Source organism: Macrosteles quadrilineatus, unplaced genomic scaffold (genome assembly GCF_028750875.1).
Source record: "Macrosteles quadrilineatus isolate MER2022 unplaced genomic scaffold, UCM_ALF_1.0 Scaffold_7__1_contigs__length_78375512, whole genome shotgun sequence".
Lineage (NCBI taxonomy): Eukaryota > Metazoa > Arthropoda > Insecta > Hemiptera > Cicadellidae > Macrosteles > Macrosteles quadrilineatus.
Genome location: NW_026542600.1, coordinates 37638168 through 37659770, shown reverse-complemented (window position 1 = coordinate 37659770; position 21603 = coordinate 37638168). Strand labels below are relative to the sequence as shown.

The 21603-nt window shown below is 34.6% G+C and overlaps 1 protein-coding gene across 2 annotated transcripts in view; it reads left to right on the top strand.

Moving 5' to 3' along the window:
* Positions 1-21603, top strand: part of LOC128998479 (cadherin EGF LAG seven-pass G-type receptor 1-like) — a 136557-nt gene that overhangs the window by 103013 nt on the left and 11941 nt on the right. For both annotated transcript variants that reach the window (XR_008491211.1, XM_054424622.1), the window contains exons 8-17: positions 3714-3827; positions 4556-4669; positions 4877-4990; positions 6707-6844; positions 8110-8232; positions 9203-9510; positions 16784-16921; positions 17500-17701; positions 17827-17924; positions 18375-18630. Coding sequence is in view for 1 of the 2 variants with exons in the window: in XM_054424622.1 (XP_054280597.1) it covers positions 3714-3827; positions 4556-4669; positions 4877-4990; positions 6707-6844; positions 8110-8232; positions 9203-9510; positions 16784-16921; positions 17500-17701; positions 17827-17924; positions 18375-18630 (1605 nt within the window). In the remaining variant the exon portion in view is untranslated. The remainder of the gene's footprint in view (positions 1-3713; positions 3828-4555; positions 4670-4876; positions 4991-6706; positions 6845-8109; positions 8233-9202; positions 9511-16783; positions 16922-17499; positions 17702-17826; positions 17925-18374; positions 18631-21603) is intronic.

The following is a 21603-nucleotide window of genomic DNA, read 5'->3' as shown; positions in this document are numbered from 1 at the left end:
ATACAAAAAATGTGTATTTTTAGATGACCTACATTTAGTATATTTAGCTTTTTCCTGTATCTCTAATAATAAAGTGACTATAGCGAAAAGTACAGAAATATGCCGCCATTTTCCAATATGGCGGCCGTAGCACAGCTTCAATTTTAGGGGACTTTTAGTATGTTCAAAAGGAAGGTACACCCAACATCTGTACCAAATTCCCCGGTTGTGCTAATTTTTTTTGGGTCAAAACATATTTTTACTGTACTAAAACCCCGTCTGTAGCAGGTGAAAGAATCAAGTCTGGGAAGTAGGCCGATTTGAACAGTCAGTTACGAATATTAGTATTAAATCTATGTTAAATCACCTCACGCTAAATTCTCCGTTTAGATCTACTAATTAGGCCCTGACGACTCTGTAGGAGTCTTAATACTGTAGATTGTTAATTCCATCACCGCACTTTCACAGAGACGTTAACTATTTACTTTGAAGTTTAATACGAGTAGTTTATCGCATTGGCTAAGATAGAATACTCGTCGGCCCTACAGAGTCAAAATAAAAGTTAGGCAACATCTTTAAAATTTACCGAAACACTTTAACTAAGATGAGGATGATATAGCTCCAACCGAGTGTCTGCAGGATTTCCTGAGCTTCTAGAGTTCTGAGCCTTCGATTAAATCTAATAAATTGATCAGCCAAAGACGTGACAACTTCGTTCCACCCCTGGATTTTTCTCGGCTCCTTCTGAGCACTCCGAGGAAGAAATTTGAGTGTGGCTGATTCTAGGGGTAAGCCTAGCATCACTTTGCGAATACTAGTTTATTCCCCCCCCCCTAGAACTTTGCGTCACAGCCTGAATAGATTTTTTTGATTAAATCTATTTAAATAAAATTACGTTAAACGAATGCCTAGGTTTGTTGCTACACACACACTCACAACACTTAACAATATTCTCCATAAGAATAACATGGGATTTTTAAATTTACAACTTTTTTATAATTTTCTCTGTTAGGCTACCAATAACCTTACAAAAGCACTTTGAAAGACTAAATTATTCGTTTTTAAGTTCTTTAAAAAGGTCTAGAGAGATATTAAGAAAACCCAATTTTTACCCTATAAGACCCCTTAAAACGTCGTTTCCATGGGCCGATCATGCTGGTTCGCGAACTCATTCAGGTTTATCCTGCCTTACACATTTAAGCTGAAATTCATCGAAATCTGACAAAAATCACTCATGTTTTTGTATTCACGGACACAGAAATAACTCAGATATACAGATATATAAAAGTTTGAACGAATTGTGTTTTTTGCCCCTGGGGACATTGAAATGAAAAAGTAAATCGGTCCTGGGCAATCGGGTCTTACCGTGCCACCTATGGTAATAGCTACTTCCCTATAGGAAAATTCGCTAAAATCTTAAATGAGTGTATTGAAATAAACTTAGTCTCACTTTAAGGTTTATACTGCTACATGATTGACATTAACATGCAAAATGTGTTCATGAATGAATAATAAAACTCCTGCATCAGCATTTTATTTTGGCCAATCCTCCCATTTGGCCTCATTATGACTCTCGAATTCGATCACCGTTCTAACTATACAGGGTGGTAAAAGTCCCGGGATAGTTAAATATTTCTCAGAATAGTATAGATAGAATTACTTAACTTGGTACAAAATAAATGAACATTAACATAATTTTAAGAATTTTTTTTACGCAACTAGCTCAGGGGAAAGGCCTGCTAGGGGTCAGAAGACAATCTCATACGTAAGCGTATTTTGATATGCACACCAAATTAAAGGGTTTTTTAATGCTGCAAATTTGAGCTCAAAAGAACAAGCGAGTCGAAAATGGCAGACGTACAATGATTCAAAATAGCTAATTTAAGAAATATTTTAACAGCTGCCATTTACGACTCGCTTGTTCTTTTAAGCTAAATTTTTTGGCATTGTATTTTACCATACAAGACCTTTAATTTGATGTGGCTATCAACGTTTAAGGATTTCTTCTGACCCCTAGCGGGCCGTCCCCCAGAACCAGTGTATCATTAAATAATGTGTCAATATAATTATAATGCCCGGTAACTTTGTACTAATTTTTGTATCTCTATCTTAACTATTTTTTGAAATATTTAACAGTCTCGGGACTTTTTTCCACTCCGTACATTCAGCAAATTGTAACGTTTATAGTATAAGTGTAAATACAATATGCATTGTGAAGATTCGAAAGATATATCATATGACATTTGTAAAACATGTACGTACTAGTCATAAACAAATTAAAATATTAGGTCCCTCAGATAAGAAAAGTTATCTCTAATGATATTATAAATAATAATGTTATCTCCATATGTAAGTAGTATTATGCAATAAAGAACAATCTTTTTGCAGCATTAAGTTGTTGATAAATCAAATAATGAGCAATAATCATGGATTTATGAGACGATTTAGTTCGTAATTATGCACAAGTCGTTTTTTATCTGTAATTCCTAGCACTGAAAGGAGCAAATGTTTTTTTTTAAGATATATAATTTAGTTAAAACTGTTTGAACCCGTTTTAAGCTGATTCTTTGCAACAAATATAGTCAATAACAAGTGTAGTCATTAAATAAATCCTTAAGCAAATGATTGAAACCAACTTAATTATTTCCCATAATTTAAAAACTTAATTCCACGCATATCACTTGTTTCATAAACACATTAATTAAAACAATAACGTCATTTTATTTCCTTTGAAAATTAACTTAATCTTCAATGTGATCAGAAAGAGAGAGAGCAAATTCAAAATATCAGCGGAAAGTCCCACCAACTTTGCTATGGTGATATTGTTTCCAGAACTTTGTTGGGTAAAGTGATATTGGACCAACTACTAAACTCCCTAAGCAAAGTTCCTACATGTTTGACTATGTACTTGTTAGAACTCTGTTTTTAGATGATTATACAGAAACTTCCTACCACGAAAGTGCCTTCGCAGTCTTCAACTACTTTGCAACTTATATGATGATATTAAAGTTCAATTCTACCCGTTTTGTATAAAGAACTTTACCTCGATGTCAGCATTTGCGTCTCTTACCAATTTTAGTTCGAACCGTTATGAAATTTAACTTCTTATACATATAACTACGTTTAATACTGTATTTTTGGGTTTTGTAGTACAACAGGTAGATTTTACCTACGTAAAGGAATTACTTTACCCCCTTTCTACACTTTTTCAATTCTATATTTCACTCAATTCTGAGGCAAATGTTCCGTATAAGTATTAATCTACAATTCGGTATTTTAAATGTACTTGAACATTTGAATCCGAATATTATTATCGTTCACTTGAATGCACATATCTCTTAAAACCCTTATGATTTTGTTTTCATCTGTACAAGGTCGGAAATTTCATTAAAATCAATTTTACTTAACACTTTATGCACAATGTTTGACACCAGAATAATATTTACCCAAAGAATCTTAAACTTTAGGACTTTTTTGTGTTCCATATAAATCTTTATTTTTGTAACCATATTACGAACACATAGTTCTCCCATTGACGGCTGCTGCTCAGTATACCTATGTTTTAATAACCGAAATTCGCGTTCTCTCTAGGCTTAATACATCTTAAACGTAGTTTAAGGTGTATAATAAGAAACTTGTAGTAAGTTATTTTATGTAGTATATATATGTAGTATATATATATATATGTAATATATATTTAGAATGTAAGACAGCTTAAATTAATTATTTTCTAGGAAATTTTTGTGAGGTGGAAATAGACGAATGCGAATCTTCCCCCTGTCTAAACCAAGGAAGATGTGTCGACGAAATAGCTGCCTTCAGATGCATCTGTATTTCAGGATTCGATGGTAATAGTGTATTACATTTCAGAATTTCAGAGAGCTAGGAAAGTTGACTTAAAGTAGACTCGTTGCAGTATTATAATCATGGTTGTTTATTTCTAAAAAGGTTTTTGACAGTTTTTTTTAAATCTTTTTAATTTAACACAGGCTTTTGGGTGTGTATATTATAACCAAACTGTATAGAATACTTTAAAAGGTATGTAGGCAGAGATCAGTATGAAATCGGCAACGTGAAAAATGTGGGAAGGAATCCCGAGCACAAGAGAAATGTTTCACAAACAACAGCTATGGAACTTGATCTCGTTGGAAGTTGGAACATTATATGCATCAGCTTCCCGGTAGCAGCCAACCTAAGTATTAATCAAAAGTGATGATATTTAAATAGGGAATAAAGCTCAAATAATATAGGAAATATTTGAGTTAAAATACGATAACGTAAGTTTAAATTCTCTGAGTCTGAAGGTATAAAGCGGTAGTGTTATTTTATGATGGTCTTATTAGGGGTACATTGTAAAACATAGGGGTTATAAATATGTTCTTTGGCACGATGGTTATGTATTGAAAACAATCGGCAAAGAAACATTTAAATTCTAAAGAATTGTAACAATTAAATGTTTTTTTTTTTTCAAAGGTTACAAACGGTTCCTGTTCGTCACTCTCTGATTCTAACTACAATTGGCAGCTCACATTAATATATATCCAAATTTTCAATTATAAAATCGTCTGTTTTCCAGGAGATTTGTGCGAGACAAACGTCGACGACTGTCTTTCCAGCCCTTGTCTTCATGGAGGCACGTGTGTAGATTTGGTGGACGGACATTCGTGTACTTGCATCTCAGGACGAACTGGTAAGTTTTACAATAAAAAGCATACATTTTGGCTCGTATTTCACCTATACATTATATTTTTAGTGTAACTATTTTCCTAGTACAATACTAAACATGATCTTAACAAACAATAAAAACTACAATTTCCCAACAGGATTGCTATGTACATGATAATAGCATTTATATTTGATATGCGATTCCCCTTTATTCATTTTGAGTTTTCTTTAGGCCCTGTATGCGAATTTGAAGTGAAAGAATGTGCCTCAACCCCTTGTAAGAACAACGGAACTTGCGTGGAAGATACCCCTGGATACACTTGCGTCTGTAGCGCTGGATTTGAAGGTAAGCACTCACATTGTTACATGAAAATACCTATTTGCTTGGTAAACATAAGTAGAATGTATTTAGCTCGTAAAATCGTGACTATAATTCAGGAATGCGACGATAATCTCCGGTGAATGCGATTCGTGGATACATCATGAACCTCCGTGATCACGACGATATCAGCTTCTTCTACACGTATTACGGTAGAAATACCGTTGATTGCACCATCTTTGGAGACGTCTTCCGCGATCGTGATATTGGTGTCGTCAGCCCAGAATAAGTCGCAAAATTGATTATATTCTGCCTGTTAAACCAAGATAACCATTAACTGAAGATTTGAATGATGAACAAACCTTATCTTTAGTAGTTTACGCTACGATCATACTCGTAGAAGTATCGCCAAGGCTTGTACCTTAAATTCTCTACTCGTGTCGTTAAGACTATCTTTACGCAAGTTGCGTACACTACTTTACCTTTTACCGGGTTTTAATTAATAATAATCACTACCTACTAAAAACTTCTAAGAGAGGTTATGTTTTCGTTTATAACCTCTTATTGACACTGACATTGATGGAACGACTCATTGCACCAATCGTTAACAATTAAAATGGTAAACAGCTGATTAGCTGGAGTTCGAAGCATTACAATTTTACTTCTATGCCGTTATGTAAGTAAATAAATTGTTATGTGAAACTTTACAATTCTAAGAACTGGACTGAAACGGCTACTTAAAAAAAACGGCCGTAGTTAAAATCTTTAAATTACGTTAATTGTGGTTTTGTTGTAAGTCTATTATAAACCTCACTACCCACTCAAGGGTATATAATTCTAGTAACGATTTGCCAGTCTGGGTATTGAAAACTTGGTATTGGCTTTCGGGTCTGGGTTGTGTACCAGCAGACCTCTTTAGTAGAGAAAACATCCCGGAAGTGTTCCGTATTCTATTTCTTCTCATGACCTAGCCAAACTGCTACCGGTCGGTCACAACTGAAAGTTTAGGGAAAACTATTTAACGTTCGTGTAAAGTTGTTTAATATAGAAAACGTTTTCGATCGAGAGCTCTAACCTCTCTTTTATAGATAGGCGAACCTTAAAAAGGACGTCTGAAATACTGGGTCACGTTTTTAACACATATAATCAAAACACTCATACGTTTCCCTCATACTATCACTCATTCGTGATTGCAACAACTTGAACCTAGGCCCCCAGGACAGTCCCCCGTTCTAACAACTATAATTCGTGCCCTTTGGGTTATATCCAACTAATTGTAAAATAGCTTTGAACAAGAAAGAAATAAATCAAACGAGTTTTGCAGTGTCGTATGACATAAGTCAACAAATTATCAAGTAAAATTGGATAAAGGTTTGCAAAGTTTGAAATAACCAACTTCACAATGAGCAAAGACTGTTTATTAAGACTCCTGTTTATGATTGCGCGACCTACATTTCATTGACGACTGTGAAAATGAGATTGGAGTTTAATGATGTTTACTTATTGTTTTACCCTTTCAAAAACTCTAAGTTAATTGTGATTTAAATTTCTTAGAATTCTGTTTCTTCTTAAAGCTTATGCCATTTTCTTCACAGTAGTGACTCTGGCAAGTTTAAAATACTGTAAGGTATGAATAAGTGTGTTTTATATTATTCAAACAAACTCTATAGGATTTTTTCTGGTTATACTTCAACGTAAAGCTGTTTAACAAATCCTAAAACCGTTTATAAATTCTTGTTACAGGCGATTCTTGCGAAGTAGAAATAAACGAATGCAGTTCGTACCCTTGTCTAAACGGCGGTACCTGCATAGATGGTGTAAACGACTTTAGATGCACTTGTCTGCCTGGGTTCACTGGACGACGATGTGATATTAATATCGGTAAGTTTAGCTAGGGAATTTTTTTTTTTAGTGTCCAACTTGTACATTTTTCGCATTTTGCCGTTTTTAGACACACCCGTGGTGATACTTTGTCTGGTGACCAATTTAAAATGACGTGATTCAAGACCAAACAGTAACATGGCATCTAGTTAAAATATTATTAAATTTACAGTGTGATTGAAAAGTCCCGGAACGGTGTAATATATTTTTTCCATTATAAAGTAATAAAAGTCGGTATATTAATTATAAACATAAATGTCTACTCTTTCAAGCTATTATTACTTTTACCTTCTAAGGGGAAACTATGGCTTTCAATTTTACTGTGTTGGCCCATAAGGAGTAAGTGAAAATTCTCAAATAGCGGCATGGGTCTGGTTTGGTATCAAATTAAAGGTCTTTGCAAAACACAACGCCACAAACCCGAACTCATAACTTGATATCAAACTCGACCTATGCTTCAACGTTTTTTCGACCGCTGCTATTTGAGAATTTTTTCTTACTCCTCATGGGCCCCATTAGGAGGAAAAAAGTAATAATAGCTTGAAAAAGTAGACATTTATTTCCTTTATCAATAATAGTACAAAATATATTACACCGTTCTGGGACTTTTCAAACACAGTGTATTTGATTTTAAATGTTAATACTTTTAACAATAAATTTTCAAAGTAAAATGCTACTGTAAATAGTTTTTAAAATCTATCAAATCAATGCAGCCTTCATGATTTCCTTTGTTTAGTTATCATTTCCAGACATATGTTTGAAAATAAATTTAATAAAACATTGAGAAATATATAAACATCTCATTTATAATACCAAACCGGCCACTGAAATTAAATAAAGCTAAGATGATTCATATATTTAAATGTGTACTGTAAAAATTGTTCTGCAAGTTTATTCATGATACTATGCATGTCAACTAGATACCATTGATATTTTACTCATATACTTACTTATGAATATTGCCTTATAACCAGGTTTATGAAATTTACAACTTTTAATTCTGTAAAAAAATAGTTACTCATACCTGAAGCGGCTTCTTTTCCAAACCGTTTGTCTAAAAATATCATAGCTGTTTGAGCTTCTGACAAAGTTTACATTGATTAGTGTATTAATTAATAGAAAATTTGTAATCTCAAACATTACTTTAGAAAACTGTATCGTATGTTATATGATTATTCTGCTATGAATATTATTATCAAATGTTGTACAATAGGGTTTTATCATCATAATTGGAGTTTTATTTTTATTTTGTTTTGTGTTTACAGACCTTTGCTCAGATTATCCTTGCCAGAATGGAGGGACATGTATACAGTTTATCACAGAAAAGGAAGCCTACTTCTCTTGTCATTGTGCTGCTGGGTTTAGTGGCCACTCTTGCCATCAGAAAGGTACAATTGCTTTACTATCTTTTACAGGCGCATCCTACCACTACACAAACAAAAACAAAATTTTAAATTCAAAAAATAAGAAGTAAATATGTTAATTGAGATTAGGAATAACTTACATTATTTTTAGAAAACTTTAAAAATAGTGTTTAATATAATGCAAGCAAATGCACGTTCTTAAAATTGGTTTTGGTTAAATATATAGGTAAATTATAATTTATGTATAGGATATTTTTTATACACAGCGATTAATATAATATTGTTTTAAAACTACAAATAATAGTTTTTAATGATTCTACAAATCTTTGGAACGTCTTTCTGTTAGCTATTTACTTTGCACTTCAATAATGCAGTAGTCGCAACATTATTGTATCGCATAATATCTTACAGGTTAAATTGATGGTATTAATTTATATTTGGAGTGAATATAGCTTAATTTCCTGTAAAACTTATTAGTTTAATTCGTTGGATGTACTACGTATTCTCAAATGCCCCTAAATGAGACACTCCCTAATAGAATTTCAAAAGTATGCCTTCGATCTAGGTTCTTAACAATTATATACTTATATGAAAATATAAGCCGGTTACTGCCTAAACACTGGTTCGATTATGTTCAAAACTCAACAGTGAAAATATAGCATTCTATGTTATAGTATTTTTGTTCATTAGATTTAAATCAGTTCTTTACCGTCCATAAACTCTTTTTCATGTACAGCCTTACAGTTTTCTCTAGTGAAATAAATATTCAATATTTTGATGGGTGAATAACCACCATATGTGTAACATAGTTCCAAAACTGATCAATATTGACCATTTGTAACTAACCATGAGGTTAAGAGTAATATATACCATCTACGGGTATTCTACAAGATTGTCTAACACCATGAACATTCACCATGTTTAACACCATTAGTGCAATTCACCAGTATTTATTTAGGATGGATCAATACAAACTCCTTCGAATGTTTCACAGAAAGGTGTCCTCCTGAGATTCAGCCCACCAAGAAAGGTACATTTATGTGGCCGGAGCTAGAGTTTAACACGACATTTCAACTCGAATGTCCTTACGGATCCTCATCAAACGCTTCTCGCGAAACAGAAGCTGCACAGAGAATCGGCAAGAAAACCATCAACAAGGAGAACCCTGAGAGGCATAGAGATGATGGCAGAGTGCAGCACAGACTCTCAAGGAATGGAAAACCATTTGCAGAAAGGACCTGTATACTATTGAACGGTTCTGCAGTCTGGGCTCCAATACGGGATCAGAACTGTAGGGAAGAGGTGAGTAGGCCTAGTATTTTACATTAAACAACTTAAACATTAAAGTAGATTGATAATGATAGTAGCAGTAACGAAATGAATCAATATTTTAATCTCTAATATCTGTTAAATATGAAACATTTTGTATCACACCACGAGGGTTTATCACCATAAGTACAGGGTGTTTTTAAAAGAATGCCGGGATTTTAAATGGTGATCGCTCGGATACTATTCAAGGTAACCTAACGTTTTATACGTCAAATTGAAACTAAAATAACTAAGTTTTGTTTCCCGTGTAGCAAGGGAGGAAATTTTGACCTTGGTATGCGTAAAACAGGTGCGGGGTGATAGGACACTATTGTGACTTATATGCCTGACGCCAGTCGCCAGTACGACGTTTACAGGTGCAACAGGAGGCACAGATTGTAATCTGTAGTTCGCAGTTTATATCCATTGCTAAATTAAACTAAATTTAAATCTGCCCCTTAAGGGGACTTTGTAAAGTTCAATTCGATTTGTAAAACGTAAACAAACGTTGCGAAGACTGGCTGTATCTGTTTTTAGTTCAGACTCAATTTTATGTTCATTTTCCAAAAGTCGAAACTCGCCACTTCAAAAGCCTTGGGCGATGCCTATGTGCCTCTGAAAATACCTTAACTTAAAAAAAGTTTGAATACAAATGAGTCTCTCTCTGTTTTTGTGCTGTTTTATTTTACAAATATTCTACTGGCATTTGTAATGCATTTTATAATAATTATAGAATCGCCTTCGGCTCACTGGGGGCTCCGCCCCCAGGCCCCCTAGCTGTTAGTCGTCATTAGTGGTAGGGTGAAGGCGCGTGATTGTCGAAAAATGCCTAGAAGAGTTTTTTAGAAAGTTTAATTCCTGACCAAGAATATTCTTGCTAATCTTTGCTAGATCCGTTTTCAAGTTGTAGATGTAAAAAAACGTGTTAGGTAGTTTCGGAAGGAGGGTGTTAAGTCATGAAAATGGAGCTTTTAAAAATTGTAATGGCTAATTTTTGGTAACGTTGTACACTATTGTAAAGTTTAATTCTCTAGCAGGATTCTAAACTTTTTAGATCCTCATTCCAAAGTCAGCCACTTTCAAGGTTATTCTCCATAAGAATAACAAGGGGGGTGGGGGTAGTTTGATATTTTAGGGGGCCATAGAATTAGTAAAGAATCTGTTATTACCTCGTAAAAGTGGAAAAATATATCAAATTCTGACATTACACATAAATTTAGGAGGTAAATTAGTAAAGTTATGAATGAACATGAATGAGTAAAATTTTAAGTAAAGTAAGAAGAATACAAAGCATTAATAATATTAATAAAAATAGCGAATACTATTACAAATTTAAAATATATTTGACAATTTTTGAAAGAAAGGCGTTATTAGAGGTGAAGGGGTGAAATTTTCGGAAAACACATAAAATAATTTGTATAAAATTTAATTGCTGGCCATTAAAATGCATTGATTGAAAATCCACCATTTTTAATTTTTTTCCGTAGGTTAAAATTAGAGAGGGTCACTTTGGGGACTTTCCTCTCAATGTTGGGAGCATAAAAAGTGGAAATATATATACGTAAAATCGTCTTAAAAATTAAAAACACGTAAAAAAATCGGGGATTTTCACAATTTTTGGAATTAGAGCGTTTTTTGAAGGTGAAGGAGTGCGAATTTCGATATAACGCCTTCTTTGACAAAACTGTCTTGTAGAAAATTTAATTGCGAACCTACGATTTTCTCTCAAATCGATTCTAGCTCTTACGGTTTTCGAGCTACAGCCGTTTTAAAAAAAACATGTTTTTCCAAAAACCGAAATGTTTATGGAATTTTTTTGGAGGTAGAATTTTTAAAATGGGGTTTTTACGAATTTCACCAGTAATGTAAGATCCCATAGTACAATACTACGCAAATTCCAAGTCTCTAGCACGTTTCTAAACGGTTCAGATGAGCTTACCAAAATTGGTGTTTTTCAACGATATTTCCCATAAGAATAACATGGGGGGGAAATTGTTAATTTAGGGGGGTTGAAAGGGGAAAACGCCACTTTTCGGATTTCTTCCGGGGGTTTGGGCACTAGACCTACAAAACACCGAAAATTTCACGTCTCTAGCTCATCTAGAAGTGCCCAAACATCATTTGGATTGCATAAAATACTTAAACCACTTATATTATAATAAAAATATGTTGCGTAGCAACAGTTCACTTTTAAATTAATCTTCATAGAAAAGGTGTATCAAAATTAGCTGCGAGAAAATTCAAATTTTGTCAAAATGTTGAGTGCGTGTAGGTGTAATCAAAATGTAGGTCATGTCGTGACAGCGGTGATGTACCTCGATAAGAAGAAAGGAGTTAGCGTCTCAGATGTCGCTGACTTTCTACGTCACAACTACGGCCTCAAAACTCTCCTGGACTATAAGAAGTCTTTGAAACTAGCAGTAGAAAAGGGATTCTTGACTGTCAGACAAAATCGCTTCTACCCTGCATTGAACACAATCTTGGAGGCACGTAGGAGACGCAAACGGTCACTAAAGCGTCGAAGAGCTAGACGTCACGACGACAATGATGAGGTAGTCGCAGCCCGCGGTCGCAGACAACAAAGATATCGGTACAAAAGGAGAAGCCGTCGACAAACGGGACGGCTACGTGAAGCAGACAGTGAACTGATAGAGGCTCGACGCAGGAGACATAGCATTATACAGGCTCGAAGAAGACGTAGGTCTATAAGACGTCGCATTGTTGACTCCGACGATCACACTATGGCTCGTCGTCGCCGGAAGAGATCTACAAGACACGCTAGGAGGCGAGATGACTCCGACGATCTCACCATGGCTCGTCGTCGCCGTAAGAGATCTTCAAGACACGCTAGGAGGCGAGATGACTCCGACGATCTCACCATGGCTCGTCGTCGCCGTAAGAGATCTACAAGACACACTAGGAGGAGAGATGACCTAGATGATCTCACCATGGCTCGTCGAAGACGCAGGTCTCGTAGAAGCACGCGCAGACGTCAAGGTCGCAAACACGAAGAATTATCTGCTCCTCAAGCTTAAGCTGGGGAGTCTCCCAACAATCCTCCAGAGCCGGTGATCAGGCGTCACAATAATTATATTTTGTCTAATTTCCTTCCTGTCATGTCCCATCGAATAAATTATCATCCTCTATGCTTCTAATAGTTGTTTATTTAGACATAGTGTTATAGTTTAAAGAATTAAGAAAAGACATGGTGTAGAAAGATTTAGTTGTGGCTCAATAGCAGTGATCATAATACCTTGCCTTCGTCTATGAGGATTATTGTGTTACATGGTCCTGAATGTGTTAACCAATCTCCTGCAGAATGTATTACCATATAATGCATTTGGGGAAGAGGATAATTAAGGAGAATATTTAAACTAAAAACAGTTGCAATCTTAAAAATAATAAAAGAAATCCCAGATGCGTAGTATATAGAAAGTAAACTACAACTACGTACAGTCTTAATCCTCCCTATTTACCTTACTGAGATACCAATTACTAAATTAAAAATACTGAAATATCAATCAAGGAAGGAAGATATGATCCTCTCTCAGGTTATAACATGATTAGAGACATCAGAAACTAAACATCAAAAGCCTCGCTCCAGGCAATATGTTTGTAATTGTTATTTTCAAATTCACGTGACTTACATCATTGTAAAGAAGAGCCTTAAATCACTCATTTAAGGGGGTCCTTAAGGGGAAGTGTTTGGAAAAGACATTCACCTGACCGGCTAAAAACAAGCGATGACATAGACGAAGAAATCCGACAATTCTGCATCATAAGCCCGAAAAAAATCGATTGCCCGACGAATTCTTCAGTTTAACAAACCTAAATTGGTCACCTTATGGTGTTATCTATATAAAAGATAAGAGATTTGTGCCGAAAAAGATTCAGTTAAGACATCAGATAAACCCCTGATCTTCCTAAGCGAAAGGTCTTTGCCAGTTTTACGCTCATATAAGATTGACGAAAATCAGAATTTTATTAATTCATTCCGAATTGTATGAAAGAATGAGAAAAACAACTTTATTCTTTTTCCTCCAATTTGACGTATAATTCGTTTAATTATCTTGAATTGTCCCCGAGCAACGACCGTTTTAAATCCCGGCATTCTTTTAAAAACACCCTGTATTATGTGTGTGTGAAAAGTTAGTAACTAGTGATTTTACTCTTCAAAAATTTCAAACTACCTAAAAACATAACAAAATAACTGTTTTGGCCGTTTCAATTCTTCGTAACTTTTTGCAAACAAGCTTAGTTTGTTGTGCAAGTTTGCCGATTTTTTACATGAAAAACATTATGTCTTTCAAAACCAATTTTCACGTGATCAAAATTCAAATTGTAAGTTATTAAATGCAGCTCACCCACCCAGTTAAAAGTATTCTTATTATTTGATTGGGTTGGTTTGGAAGTCTATTTTACTTTAAGTTTTTTACCACGTTTAATCAAATTTTAAGGAAGCAAAATGGCTTTGAATCTAAGCCTTACAACGAAGACTACGATATGGCATAGTCCATGCAAGTTATTTTGGTAAAACCATGACAAAAAACCTATAAGACTGTAATCAGAGTGGCCCTAATTTAAAACTTAAAACATTGAAAAAAAACTATAAAAATAAAAATAAATGAACGGAAAGGGGGAAGATGGAATGGATAAACCTTTTTTAGTTGTTTTTTTTTTCTTTTTTTTCGTTTGTTAGGGAGGTGTAAAATGCATTAGGCACACCCTCAGTCCTTGAGGGTAGTGTGGGACTCACCAGTTCTGGTATACCCACTAAAAGCACCTCCCCACTCCACTCACTTATGTGGGAGGGCGATCACAGCGAGATGACACGTCTCTGCTGCCGGAAGGTGGAGTTATCGATGCAGTATTTATTTAGCTGTAACTTGATTACGTAGAACCTTTTATCGTCACAAGCATTCGTGATTAGTAACCTGCAATGCAATAAATGTTTTCCTGTACACAAGGGTTAGTTTAAAGCTGTTTTTTAAATATTGAGTGACACAAGTCTTTTACATTGACAAAATTACACTGTTAAATCGTAAGTATTACTGACGTATTTTGACTTCGGGGAACTCATAAGTAATTACACAAACTGATCATCATCTCAACTAATCATTACTGATTAGAGGTATACATTAGCACTGAAATAGATACTGTGTCCCTGATATAACATTACACACCTATAGACACAGAGTTAATTATAGGATACACTTTGATCCAATCAGGCCGATTAAGACTTTTCTAAGGAAAGTATCTTCTAAATTTATTTCCTCTCAAGTTCATCAAGAACATTCTTTATATACTCTAGTAAATGTGAAACACACTGTTCGTTAAAGTAAATAAATTTTGGTGTTTGTAAAAATATTGACAAATGATTCTAACACTCGAAAGACGACTAAACAGTCGTGGCGTGTGCGCACCCTCAGTCAATTACCAAACAGTCTTCGACTGGCCAAATTACCACTTTTCGATTGTCCATCCAACTCCAGACAGACAGTCGGCTAAGAAAAGGTCCCTCGATTGTGGTAGGCTTACTTAATCCATATTAAATTAACCTTTTCAAATCGACTGTGACCGTAAACAGACTCTTTGAACGGGTAGTGTTTACGTATAAAATTACTATAAGGGTAAGAATCAATATTTGCTGTTGATTTAAAATCGATGGAGCAGTCTTAAACATATTAAATTCTGCTTTTTTCTCATCCCGAAATGTAGACGTTCAGTTATATTTCCAAGTAAATAGGGTAGAATAGTCATTATAGCATTATGAAGGACCTTTTTTAAACGTCCCTTTTTAGATATATTTTATAAAAATATTTTCCCCGAGGGCGGACTTATGTAATGAAATATTCATGAAGGCCAATAAATTGGCTTTTAACGATGGACAAAGCAACAGAACAGGTCCTCAGCGAAATATCTAAGGGAAAAGTACCTACCCGGGAAAGTGCTGATGGAAAAGTGATCTGAACCTTCCCCAGACATTGGTACTGGGTACTTATCCACCCTCAAAACACCCAGCACCTTAATAAGTCACATAATTAGGAAACTCTAGTTACTCTTGACCAACTCATTGTCTTAACCAATCTAGTTACTCCCTACTATGGGCCTCACTTCCTCGGTAGGCGCCACCGGTGGGATATCCACCTGAGCGTGTTGAGTTCGGTGCAACTGGTTGACATTTTAAGCCTTGGTATCTCGCACTTGATGCACGTTGAGCCCAGTACCGCTGGTTGGCGTGTTGAGTCCCGTTACACAGCATTAGATGCATGTTGTGCTAAAGCAGCCGTTTATTATCCGATTTTTAAGACCCTGGTGGCAGCTCCTGGGACTACCGAGAGGGGGATGTAGAGATCCCCTTCACGAGATTAGAATGCCATTTAAAGAGAGCCGTCTGAAACAGACAGCAGTCTATGGCCGACAGTGAGACTGGCTACATCGTTAGAAAAGTTGCTGCGCTTAGGACGTTCCAAGTGAGACACCAGCATCTAATAATACGGGGCCAGCTGAGGTTCGCAAAGGCCAAATTCAGCAGGGAGAACGTGGACACAGGACATTGAGACAGGGCAGATGAGGCTGGAGCTCATCTAGTCAGACGTCAAATTTCTATTTGGGAACTGTTGGTCGAAAGAGTTCTCTAAATAGCGCGGTAAATATTGAGAATATATCTGAGATAAATACATTTATAAACCTTATGCACGTGTCAGTCAATGAGAGAATCCTGACAAAAAAAACTGAAATGCAGGATATGAGGTAAATATCAAGGAAGTACCTTACAATGTATCTTTATACAGTTTAGCTTCAGTCTAAATAGACAACATTGCTTTTTAGGAATATGAGGTTGATCAGAACATAAAATCTGAACACTGTAGAAAATTCGTAATTAGAAAAATAAGATTGCAGTAAATTTTTTTCCTGCAGATATTCTGGCCATTAGATCCCTCTGTAGGGTAAAAGAACACCCTTTTATTTTTGGTGGTCCTCAGTCTAAAATGCGATTTTCTGAGAAACATAGAAATGGAGGGTGTGGTTGATGACATTAATGTTTAAATTAGTACAATCATTGTTAACATATAGTATATCAATAGATTCTTATTAACTCGTTGGTTTTTCTCACAATCTACGGAGGAAGGGATAATTATTTCCTTTTAAAAACAAAACCGTTTCTTATGGCCCAGTGAATGTTATTTATTGCATAGATATTTCGGCATTTACGGTATAGAGGAAGAAGTAATTTGGGGTTTTATGATAAACTTATCTATTGTAGGGTTACTCCAACGCTGAACTAATGACAGAACGACTTCATGCTCTGACAAAGTCTCCATCTTTGATCAACGGTTCCGTATTTCTGGAGGTGGCGTCTCAACTCAGGCAGATTCTATCTTACGCCATCAACGATAGGAAGGTAAGATCGAGTCATATGTTCTTTATGAATGCTCTTTATTGAGGAAAAGCTTTAAAACCAAAAGTTTCATCCTGCAACTATAAGGATATCAATAGTTATTTACATATCTTTTATTTCATTTTGTAGTTAAAATATTTCATAAATATTTCAATAAAAGATATTACATCATTACATATCTTTTATTTCATTTTGTAGTTAAAATATTTCATAAATATTTCAATAAAAGATATTACATCATTCTATTGCACTGCACTATAATACGTGAAAGCTTATAGATATTGACTCTATAACGATTATAATTTGGCAACAACATTTGAGTGTTTCAAACATTTATAGTACAGTAAAAGTAGTCCGTAATCCTATCAAGTTTTTAAAATACATATTAAGATGTTTTAATAGACTTTCATAATACAAACATACATCCTATTATGAGACACTTGTATATGTGTTGGTCCATCTGTAAATGTAGGTGCTGACCAGAAAGCGTGATCAGACTTGTATCATAAAACGTCGTAAAATTTTGACACAAATTTTTTGCCACAGAGAATGTAACAGAAATTGTCTTGGACTTGTTCCAGATCGCGCGCAGTATGGTGCACATTGTAAGCAGTATTCTAGAAATGGAGAGTTCTGTAATGGACCGTGCAGATGTCAATGGTTCAGTGGCATACTCCCTCGTGGAGACACTCAATTCCTATACTGCGCATGCACACTTGCCTCCATCAGGGCCCGGCCTAGCCCTCGTCTCCCCTAACATAGCCCTACACATTAGACTAGTTGGTAAGTATATATAAAAGTTCTTGTACTGGAAAGAAATTACCAATTCCAACAAAATATATAACCAGAATATATAAGCATTAAAAATTGAAAATTATTAAAATCTAAATTTTCTTGTTGTTTTCTAGAGAAAAACTTCGCATCATCCAAGCCAGGAGTAATTTTTGCTCCGATGCAGGTCTCTGAGGATGTCACGGCTAGTCAGCTAACTAGCTCACGTAAACAGGTGAGTTTGATATTTACCTTATAGTTCAAATAGGAATATATAAAAAAAACACGGTCATAACTTAAGATTAATTTTATTAACTTATGTCAGGTAAATTATATATTAATTTCGACTTACATATAAATTTTTATTTGGAAATAACATAATTAATTTCAAAATTAAAAATTTCCCTGAGAAATATTTAGGTAAATCTGTGGCTCAGTCAGTAGCTTAATGGACTATGAAACCATGGCAGCATGTCCACGGTTTCGTGGCTCGAATCCTCCACTTAAAGTACCTGTTAAAATCATTCTTGAGCTAGATTGGCACACCCATTGCCCACACGCATTCCTGAATCCCACGTATACAGGAAAAAATAACGATAAAAAAGTCACCGACCTTAAAAAAAAAACTTTTCCAAACTATAAATTATTTTCCGTTGCATTACTACACAAAACGGTTTTGTTCCAGCAAGTAAACATCGAAGTCCCTCAGGAGGCCATTAGAGGAGTACCATCCACTGAAAAAGTCCGAGTGCAGTTTGTGTACTACAGAAACTCAAAACTGTTCAAAGACCGGAGAAGATGGCGCCTGGACAGGGACTCGCCCGTGCTGAGCGCCAGCCTAGCCAACACCACTGTTGCCAACCTTAGCAGTCCTGTGCGCTACTCGTTGCCAACGTCAGGGTTTCCTCGAGGTCACACGTGCGTCTACTGGGACACATATGGTAAGTTTTATGCTTAAGGAATAATAGGAGCCTCAATAAAGCCTCTTGGGCTGATGTGGTAACATCCTACGAATTGGTTTGCATTTGTCATATGATACCTGATTTTTAGTCAATTCGCCGAATGTGTCTCACACTTGTGCATAATGCTATAAACGTTTTTATACTTTCATAATCTATTACTCTCTTTATTAATTTAGCACCCCTGGTGCATCTTTGCTGTTAAGGTGTTTCTGCAAAGTTCTTAAGGAGTTTCACTGTTCAATTATATGAGTTAAGTTATAATAAAGTAACATTTATTTTGCTCCAAAACAGTTCTTTTAAATGTTCTAAAGTCAAATTGATAAATGTATGTCTTCTATTAGTTTCGCAATCTATGCTTGCTTCAAGGATACGTAATTTCTCATAATTATTGAACACTATGTTGATTATTTTGTGAGTAAACTACCCTATCCATAAAAATCATTGGAGGAAAAACAAACACAAGTCGTCCGATACACGAGAGAAAAAAAAAACTATTCATACAATACAACCGTTCCTCATAGAAAGCGTTTTCTACAATATGTTCCAAAAGCAAAAATAGTCAAATTATTAAGTGAAAGAATAAAATTGAAAAAATAAAACTCCATTCAAATTGTATTGAGTAATTTAAAATTTACGCAATACAAGAATTAATGCATTAATTTAAAAACAAATCTTGTAAAATTGTTCAGACGTTTGTTTATTTAAATCAAAGGGACAATATTTCCCTTTACCACAAGCACTTAGTCCTATTGTTTCAACTCATTGTTCTTAATACTTATTTGGTTCATTTTTTCTTATTGTTTTGTAAAAGCTCTGACAGAATTAGTCTTTAGAAACTAGTAACCCAATCATCAAAATATTCTACAATGTTTCTTTTAAAATATGAAAACATTTCTTTAACAACAGAACAATATATTATACCATTTATTTTGCAACCTTTTATTTGTTTTATACAATGTTTAAAGCATTTAAATATGTTTAATGAACCTATTTACCTATTTAATATTGTTTACAATTATATTGTATATGTATTTATATATTTATTTTTTTATTTGTTTGCGTTGGATTTTTGAGATTTCGATCTCAAAAGGCTTCGGTCAAAAACTAGTTTTAGTGCTGTTTTCACTCTTAGAATTTACAATATAACCAACAAAATATAACTGACTAAATATTTAACAACATATCAGATGTGAAATAATTTAACAAATTGTCCATACCAAGGCCCCACTAGAAAAACAGGCCATGCTGCAGCGCGGGCAGCGCAACACTACGTCACAGTGGTGGATAGTTGTACTAAAATCTTATCATTAAAATCTGACAAAACAGCCAGCTTATTTACCTAAATCATGGAATATGGCAGTGAATCGATCAATGAATCTATTCACTAAAGTGACGTCATGGATCATGTAGCATGGCCTGTTTTTCTAGTGGGGCCTTGTCCATACCCACGAACTTTTAAGGTTCCAATTAAAAAAATATATATATAACAAACACAATTTCTTAATACAGTATAATTCGTTTAAGAAAACATCAACTACTTTTGACTTTACTAATCCATTTTACAAGACCTCTCCACCCTGGTTTACAATAGGCATATAGTCTGTTTTAAACGTTCAACGAAAATCTAACTAATGCTTTGATACTAACAGTTGGTAGACAGAAACCTAATTGAGTAAAACGCCTAATATAGACAAAACCCCCTATAATTAATGTTAATGTTAAATGATACAAATATGACAAGACAAACCTACTTGAGTGGATAATTGCACTTATTATACGAAAACTGACATCTCAAACAAATTTACACCAAGCAACCGTATAGTTACTTACCCTTATATTCTTCTGAGAACTATTCAAGCTGAACTTCATTTAAACTGGAGTCATAAACAACACTTTTTAGTAAAATGTGGTTGAAAAACACCCTGAAATCCTCAAATTTGAATGGTATAAAGGGAATAACCCTCCGAAAAAATGCTATAAGGTAAAAAGCTAATTCTTGAAATCACTGAGTAAAAGAGCTTAATGTCCTTAATTGCTTTATAGTTTGAAGAAAAGATTGTTGGACAGCTGTTAAAAAGTACTATTAATAGATAAGTTAATGTAACACAAAGGTAGCTATGTAAAATAAGCTGAAATGTTGATTTTTTATTATGAGTTTTATGATTCAATGGCCAAATATACTTTTTTACTTGAATTCTTTAATAACTTTTTTTGGAAAACTGTCATGAAATATTTAGTATTCAAACTCGAACGGCATTGACAGTTGATACAATAAGTTGACTGGCAAATAATATTGGGTCTACAAACATCTCGTCAATGTCAAATTGTATTGGTTCATATTTGATCAAAGCAATACCCGGGCACAATGATTCAGTGGCTGCTGTAGTTTTAAAGTCTGGTTAAAATATACTACAGGGAAAGTTTTATTTATATAGGAAAATCATCACTACCTTCTCACCATGAATAGAAAGTTTACAGTAGTTGAAAATAACTATTTTGTTACTATAAACTTTGAAATCACAATCATACTTGTACAAATCTTCAACAATTAATACTTCTGATAATAATTTCAAAGGTAGAATCTATATTTGTTTGTCCTATTTTACCACGAAGGTTGAGTTTAATAAAGTTTTATGAAACCTAGCAAAGAGAAATACTATCTCCAATAGTAGTTTCATCAGAAGCAAGTATATAATAAGATAAGTTGGACGATTTAATATAGCTTCAAACTTGTATTTAGCCTATACTTACTCACATAATATCGATTGGTCATATCGACACTGCTCAATCGCTTAATCTCAATACCAGAGGTTAAAAAAATATTAACGTCTTGGAAAACTTTAACCCTGTAAGCCACGTAAAAATATTCACGTTACAATGTAAGTTTTTATGAGAACAGTGCGACCGTTTAGCCATATCTCATAATACACTTGAAATAAACAAGAATGATAA